We start from the raw sequence: 8,450 nt of genomic DNA on the forward strand, positions 1-8,450 counted from the left end.
CCGCGGCGCGGCCCGGGAGCGGGAGGTGTCGCGGTCCCCACGGGCAGGGCAGGGTGGGGGGCTGCTGCGGTTCGTGCCAGCCCCGCGCTTCCCGGCTGCCCCCGCAGGGCAGGAGCCGAGCTGCCCACAGGTCCAGGCTGCCTGCCCTTGGGCTCCTGTTTTGACTTCCTGGGCAGTGTGCACCCACTGCCCGCAGACCCGCCGTGCCCTCTCCCAGGGACACCTCCCGGAGAAAGAGACTTGAGACTTTCTTCCCCCTCCAACGCGGGACTGGAGTGCGGATGGAGAAGGAGCCCTGTCCTCCCCAAACCACTGGGCTCCCCCCTCTAGGTTGTTTCTTTTTGCCCCCAGAAATTGCACAGGCTGCATGCCTCCACTCAAACCTAAAATGCAATTCAGTGGCTCAGGTGCCTGCTTTGCTTGCTTCTCTTCTCTTTTCAAACCATTTTTCTTAGCTTCCTCAGGAGGCCACAGTTGTACGAGAGCATGGAGAATCACAGCTCCGGATCTGATTGCCACTCATTTTGGCAGCCATAAATAAAACGCGCCAGATTACCTTAGCCCAGTCCAGCGGTTCTATAGATAGACCATCCAGAGCAAGCGGTGGACGACTAATAATGTTAGGGCTGTATTGTGGATTTTTTTTTAAGTGTCCGATTTCTTACACAGTGCTATACCAAGCATCTAAATGGGTAAAATCCTATTTAATGGAATATATTTCTGTGCATTTCAAAATCATTTTTGGTACAGCAGTCTTGTATCTGCCTTGGCTTTTTGAATCTAGCTGCTGCAAAGGCATGTAACTTCTTTTAGTAAGAGACTTTAAGAAATACTGTAAAAAAAAAGAACCAAACCAGAACAGGTGCAAAGCAGCTTCTCTCAAACTCGAATGCAGCTTGTCTTCAGAAAGTTTTCAGAATGCCAGAAGTGATTAGAATAGGTTATGAAATACTAACTTTTGTCTAAAATCCAGTAACTTGCTGTTTCTTCCTTTTTTTCTTATGCACACTTCTGATTTAATTGGCAGCAGCTCAGGTGTAATTCATCCTCAACGGTACTGCTAAAAAATGTAGCTAAGGTTGCTGAACTGCCTTTACCAGCATCACAACCATTACAAAAAATCTGGGAAATCACTAGTTAAATCCTCACCCAGTAGGATTACATCCCACAACCCTGAGTTTTCCTTCTCTGTGTTACCTCGCCCACATCCACCGCCCACAGGCAACATGTCTCCTCCCTCCACCTCCACACAAAATGTGCAACCTTCAACTCCTACCATGTGAAATGGTTAGAAATGGATGCTTTCTAATTGTTCAGGATGTTGCAGTGGTCTAGTGCTGAGGTAAATAATTGTGTGTAGCATAGACTTCTCATTGATAGTTTATGTTAATGGTAGGAATTGGCTGTAGTAAAGCTTTTTGCTTCTGGGCAGCGATTGTTGAATGTCTGCATACAGTTGAATTTTTCCAGTAGTTTGTGTGTTGTGGTCAGAGTTAAGGTGACATGTTATGCTGAAGGGGAGACACGTGGTGGATAGAAATGAGGTAATGTGGAAAAGGAAAATGCATGGTTTGTGGGCTTTGAGGGTTGGATGAAGATTTAACCAGCAATTTCCTGGTTTTTCCATGGCTGTATCTATGCATGCTGTAAATATATTTTAAACAGTATTCTTATTTAAGGGAAATTTCCTAGGTGGAGTTGGGTCTTTTGTTTGGAAAAAAAAAAAAAAAAAAAAAGTATCTGTTGTCCTTGATGTGTGTTCTTTTTCCCTTGGGCTCCACCTTGTTCTCCTTCCTGGCCTGCTGCACAGCATCATTTCTTTCTTGTATGCCCTCAGTTGTGTTTTGGTTCCTGTGCTTCTCTAGATCCAGCACAGATTTCTTCCATGATTATACTCTTTCCCAACACGTGTTACCTAGCTTTGCTTCCTACAGGCTGTTCTTTACCTCTTCCCCACTGGAACAGAGACTTGTTTTAAGGTCATCTGACACTCATGATGCAAATGATCAGGAAGGGAGACTTGGAGATGAGTCAGGAGGGTCAATGCAAGGGTAGTCCAGCCAGGAGTCTCTTTCTTAAATCATAAGGTAGGAAGATGCTTGTAGCTGAAAGTACCTCAAAGTAACTCCGTCCTGAGGGAGCAGTCTTTTCTGGCTATCTTCCGGTAGTTTGTCAGGAGATTATCAACCTGCCTGACCCAAACCCAGGGCCATTACTGCAGGTGAGAAGGCCTGAGCCTTTGTAAGGAGTGTGTGGAGGTGCGGGGCACACATGGCCCCTGTGTCTGGTAAAGAACCTGACTCTTCCGTTGATAGAGCAGAAACAAGGGTATTGGATAGTCGTGTACAAATCCCCCCACTTTGCCTTTCTGTTTATACAGCCTTCTGTCATGTTTCCCTCAGCAGTGTTGCATGGTTATCATGAAGCTGAAGCAGCAACACTAAAGCAGTGATACTTGGCATCTCCTCTTAGTAAACTGCCTCATTTTCCCCAGAAAGGCAGGCAGCAGTGCCGTGAGTAGCTTAGGATGCATATACTGGTACCTTTTGGTGCTGCTGTCTGTCTTTCTTGGCATAGGCAGGAGTCGGCATCAGCTAGCTGTCTACCTGGGTTCCCACGGGGGGTATGCTCATTCAGAGTTTGCTTGGATATTGGAAACAGAGCTGCATTAGCACAGCAGTGAAGTCTAGATCATGTATTTCTATGTGACATTTCATTGTGTCACTTAGATATGCCCAGACTCTGGTCCTCTGGACAGAACTGCCTTCCTCATAGTTGCCCTTCCTTCAACTTGTGTTCTTCAAGCTCAGTTTCTTTCCTTTGTGCTCCTGATAAAGACCAGTCAGATGCCTCCCTGCCTTCCTGGCCTTCAAGTTCAAGAGCTGAATAGAGCTAGTGAGGCAGGGAGGCAAGCTGGAAGCATTAGAAAATGAAAGTAGCTGACCATTTGAGTAAGGTCGCTCAAATATGTTTAATTTTAAAAATCCAGAAGTGGTCCCATGTTGGAGGTACTGTCAGAATAGGTGGGATTGAAATAGAGGAGTGCAAATTAACCTGAGAAAAAAGAGGTTAAAACTTCCAATTGGAACATTTAAAAACGTTTCTGTATAAGTTAGTAAATGCCTTATTTAAATGTGTAGAAAACGTTCTCCTCTCAAATTACTTTAATTTGGAGACTGGATTTCAGGCTTTAAAATACAAAACAGTGATTTCAGTCATGCTTTAAATGCCTCAACATGGTCTGAACCGTGGGGTCACCAGTGGTACCTCCATAGTATATATTAATCTAAATTTGTCCGTTGTGAGCAGATTTGTTGGTCTGGAACCTCCAGGTAAAGATTGCCAATGGACTAGCTACTCTTTCAGCCTGTCATCTGGAAAAAGCATCTCCACGCTTTGCCTTGGGAGGTGAGAGGCCATCTCCTCCTCCTTTTCAGGACTCTACTGAGTTCTCTAGACAAAGTGTGTTTATGTGAATTTTGTGTCAGGATGGAGGAATTGAATCATTCATATTCATTGTTTGAATTCACTTGTTAAAATATTATGGTGAGGGTGGAAAAAATATAACAGAAGAGAGATTGCTAACTCTTCCAATATGTAATCTCAGTTTATTGTCAGTGTTTTTCTTTAATTTTACTATTTAATATATTGGGATCCTGTTCGTGGGACTTCACATATTGCTGAATTACAGTATGTAGCTTTTAACAGAATATCTCAAATACATTTTCTTTCAAGGATCCTGCTGCAATAAGTTAACCTACTGTGCTGCAATATTTAGTGTTCATAAGGACTTCCAATTTCATACTGCATTCCCGAGTGCATAATTTATTTGGTTGTGATCTGTCCAGTTATGGTACTTAAACTGCCCACTCAAAACTGAACAGGTATAACACCATCTATTTTGATTTCAAAATACCAGTCAAGAAATATCATTCGGTCTTGTGTAAATCTTTTTTTTTCCCCCTGAAGATATATGTTCACATACAACCTGTTACTACTGTGTTTTGTGCAATTTTTATGTCCGTCTTAATTTAAGTTTCATTGGTAGCATTTAATGAAATCAAAGCTTTACTCGCTGGGCATCTGAAAGTTAAACTTTACTTACAAAAGTTCTGTGTTAATTTTGTTAGTTCCTGTACATTTTGGAGAGGGGGACATTAAGGGCTCTTGAAGGCAAAACGGCATGTAAATTTAAAAATACTTTCTACTACCACTTTTTCCCTAACAGTTTACCCCTTTGCCCCAAGTACACACTTCTGCAGGGTTGATAAAAATCAACAATTAAAAAAAAATTGGATTTTTAAGAATTTAAATAGGATTTTTTTTAAGTTAATTGTATTTTTTTTTTTTTGTTAAGATGCTTTTTAAAAAATAAATCTATATAAAGATGGTTTTAATTTAAAATATGTTAAAGCTCAAAGATATTGTGGAATAGGAATTATAACTTCTAATTGCATACTACTTGAGATGTATATTAGATGCTATTTGAGACAATATATTTGTGTAACCTTTTTAGAAAAGTTTTATAAATGGGTCACAACAGGCCATGGACTATATTAGGGGCCCAATTGTATGGGGTTTCTAGAGGCTCCTCTATAGATTAATAAAGATTAAAAAACACCACTCTACCTGATGGGACTCGGTGCTCAGGCTAGAAGATCCCATTAAGCATCTCTGTGATGCTTAATTTCAGTTTTCAATCTGTGGATTTGTCTCTCCAGAGATAACATCCTTGTTAACAGCATTATATGGCGATGAGAGATAACAGACCTGACTACCTATCCATCAGCCCTCTTGTCTCTGCGATTTTGTATAGACAGTCAAGCCCTTACCTTCTTCTAAAAGTGCAAAGTTTCAAGAAGTTAAACAAATAAAGGATATCAAACAACAAGAATGAACTTTTTGTAGAAAACAGTGTTTAAATTGAGGCTTCCTGACCAGTGATTCAGATTGTGATTTAAATTGTAATTTAAATCCACCCTGCACTTCTATGTATCTTTTTATGGTAATATTTGTGAAAGTTATGCTAGTAACTAGTAATATGTATAGTTCTGCATATTTTGTAAATGTTGACTTTAAGCAACTAATCTCCTAATTTTAACATGCTTTGCAGTGGTAGAGCAGGAAAAGTATTAGGTGTTCAGTTCTAGATTTTAGTCCTAGTGCTTTCATAACAGCCAGTAAATTATGCAGTTCAAACTTTTCTTGATCAGTGATTTCAGCCTATATGACAGTACCCTAAACTCCCCTTAAACTCCCCATTGTTTCTGTAAAACCCATGCTGGAGTTAATGTTAGCATACATGTTTTTTTAACTAAAACTTTTCAGGGTATTCTAAGTTACTTAATAACAGTCACAGGATGCATGGGTAATAAGGGATATTTTTCCCTAATTCAAAAGAATACAAATATTTTTTTCTCAAGATACAGAAATAGAGCACTTTCTCTCCTTGAGGAGAGACAGCTGCAGCGTGCACTGCATGAGGCTGCCTTCTGGGACCATTGAGACTGTAACTCTCCTTTCCCTGAGTATGGTTTCATGTCATGTTGAGAGAACACCAGTGGTGTATCTAGGCTGCCTGGTATCTAAGAGGCAGCCAAGTTCAAGATGTTGATTGTAAGCTCTGAAACTCACTCCTGTAGGACTTTGCTAACCCAGAAACTTTCTCTCGGTAATGTTGCCATGATTGAAATCAGCAAAGGCATAAAGCTAATTGTGTATATATGCGCACAAACACTTTGTAGAGGCAGCTATGAAAAGTACTGTCAACAAATGGGAGGTGTCTGTGAGGATCTGTTGAACATGCTGAGAGCATTTTCAGCCAGAACCTAGATTTGTTAACTTTGAGGCCTGCTGTAAAGCCCATCTTGTTTGCCCTCCCACCCATTCACCTGAGTATTTGGGAAGGAAGTGAGTCAAGGAGGAGTAGTCAGAATTAGCAGTTTCTTTTATTAGAGTTGTGGTTATGTTGTTATCAGGCAGATCCTTGGTTATATTGTGAATTGAAGTGGGCAGAAAGAGCTGTACTAAGTAGCAGGTCAGTGTACCGTTTTGATATTCTTAGGTGAAACTGAAAGTAAGCTGCGTTCTCCTTGAATCATCTCCTGTCACAGCTTTGCAGAAACTTCAGTAAGGGGTAGATTGAAATTCATTCATAAATGTTTTAGCCATTGACTCCATCTCAGAAAATGAAAGCTGCTGAATGATCAAAGGGGAAAACACAGTAACTTTTTTCCTAGCCACGATCTTTTGTACACTGAGGAGAAATACTCTTCTCTATGACAACACCGAGTCTAGGAAGAAAGTCTCTGAACTTCAGCATTTCCTTTGGTAACTGATGTTCGTTTTCTCCTTGTTTTACTTTTCATAGGTTCTGTTACCTGTGATGGCGTCGGCTTTACCCAGAACCCTTGGGGAATTGCAGCTGTATCGAATATTACAAAAGGCAAATCTTTTATTCTACTTTGATGCCTTCATTCAGCAGGGTGGTGATGATGTCCAGCAACTCTGTGAAGCTGGCGAAGAGGAGTTTTTGGAGATAATGGCTCTTGTAGGCATGGCAAGCAAGCCTCTTCATGTTCGAAGACTGCAGAAGGCTTTGAGGGACTGGGTCACAAACCCAGGGCTTTTCAATCAGCCTCTCACGTCCTTACCAGTCAGTAGCATTCCAATATATAAATTACCAGAAGGGTCTCCTGCTTGGTTGGGAATATCCTGCAGTAGTTATGAAAGGAGTAGTAACGCCAGGGAGCCCCACCTGAAGATTCCAAAATGTGTTGCCACTACATGCGTGCAAAGTGTGGGTGCAGGCAAATCTGATGGTGTGGGAAACTTAACGCTGCAGAGTGCCAGTGAACCGAGACTATGGCAGGGGCACCACACTACAGAGAGTGAACACAGCCTTTCCCCAGCTGACCTTGGCTCTCCAGCTTCACCAAAGGAAAACTCTGAGACCCTGGATGCTGCAGCTGCCCTGTCAGTTGCTGAATGCGTAGAACGTATGGTGCCCTCCCTGCCCAAAAGTGACTTGAATGAAGTAAAGGAGTTACTGAAAACAAATAAGAAGCTTGCAAAGATGATTGGTCATATCTTTGAGATGAGTGACGAGGATCCTCACAAAGAAGAGGAGATCAGGAAATACAGTGCAATATATGGCAGATTTGACTCAAAGAGAAAGGACGGCAAACATCTCACCCTCCATGAGGTAAAAAAAGCCCCAAGCTGCAGTGAGCTTGCCCCACTACTATACTCCCTGTAGTTTTCCTATGGGCACAAGTTTTGCTTCCCATTGTATATGTAGTGCTTGTTTGTGTCTCATCAGCACTGCCTCAGCCATGTGGTTCATAAAGATCTGACGTAACCTTTCCTGCTCTTGTCCACATTGGCATGTGTGATTTAAAATACATATTACTACAGTGCTAAATTGCTGGCTTTGGTGTCTGTCAAACAAGCAACAAAAGAAACAAGTACACCAACACTTAAATAGCAATTCGGTACTGTCCAAAGCTCCAGACTTGGGCTTCTAAACACTGGGAACTCCTCCAGACAGGTCCTGCCTTTCTGTCTCTCTCTTGAGAGTAAGTGGGTCTCTTCTAATGATATTTGAAGCTTCAGGTGATGACGTTACTCAATTTGATTAATATAACTTGGCAGTCTTCCCTTGCTCTACACCTCATGCCACAGCAGATGGAAGGCAGAGAAAATACTGCAGATTAAGGGCCCCCAGTACTCGGTTATTCTGTGGCTTGGGATCAAGATGGGTTTTACTACCTTTGTGTTTCACCGATCTTAGTGCTCTGGGTGATTCCCCAATCTGTAGCCTGCATGCCCTGATGCTATCTGCAGGGGAAAGGCAGGCTGTGTTGGGACAGAGTGTCTTTGACCTGAAGGCTTCTCATTTTGACATTGCAGAGTAACAGTATCACTTATGTCCCTTTCTTTAAAAGTACATGTATGCACGTGCGCTACTTTCATTCTGTGCTCCTTTTCTGAAGCTAATACTGCGTAGGTTGTAATGCAGTAGGTGTGTCTGTGCTGGGAATAGCTTTTTTCAGTGTTGCAGTAGGGTACTCGAGTGGAATAAACATTAATTTAGAGCAGTGCCAGATAGTATTGTTGTGAATGCTGCATCAGCACTTCCACAGTTAACAGAGATTGCAAAATTTCAGTCTGATTTGAAAGTTGGTATCTGAGGCCAAGCTTCCAAAATGAAGGCTGTGTTCACACTACAGGAGTGGCAAACAAAGTACCAGTTTTATACTTCTTTTCACTTTTCTAAAAAGTGTGTAGGCATGTTAAGTTATAAATGTCATTTTATGTGTAATGTAAACTTACGGGTGCTTTTGAAAAAAGACAAAGTTAAAATTAGTATTTATTTTAAGGAGTCAACAATTTATGACCAGTAGTACTCTCCCTCCACAATCTCTTTTTTTTTTTTTTTTTTTTTTTTT

At 41.6% G+C, this 8,450-nt stretch overlaps 1 protein-coding gene across 2 annotated transcripts in view; it reads left to right on the forward strand.

Moving 5' to 3' along the window:
- Window positions 1–130: 130 nt before the first annotated feature.
- Window positions 131–8,450, forward strand: part of NAB1 (NGFI-A binding protein 1) — a 33,688-nt gene continuing 25,368 nt past the window's right edge. The window contains exons 1-2 of one of the 2 annotated variants that reach the window (XM_019523107.1): window positions 131–407; window positions 6,371–7,204. In XM_019523107.1, the coding sequence (XP_019378652.1) occupies window positions 282–407; window positions 6,371–7,204 (960 nt within the window). In that variant the 5' untranslated portion in view covers window positions 131–281. Of the gene's footprint in view, window positions 408–3,427; window positions 3,885–6,370; window positions 7,205–8,450 lie in introns of those variants that run through there. The other variant, XM_019523108.1, reaches the window with a different exon arrangement.

This window comes from Gavialis gangeticus, unplaced genomic scaffold, assembly GCF_001723915.1.
Source record: "Gavialis gangeticus isolate Ggan-Ray unplaced genomic scaffold, GavGan_comp1, whole genome shotgun sequence".
Classification (NCBI taxonomy): Eukaryota; Metazoa; Chordata; order Crocodylia; family Gavialidae; genus Gavialis; species Gavialis gangeticus.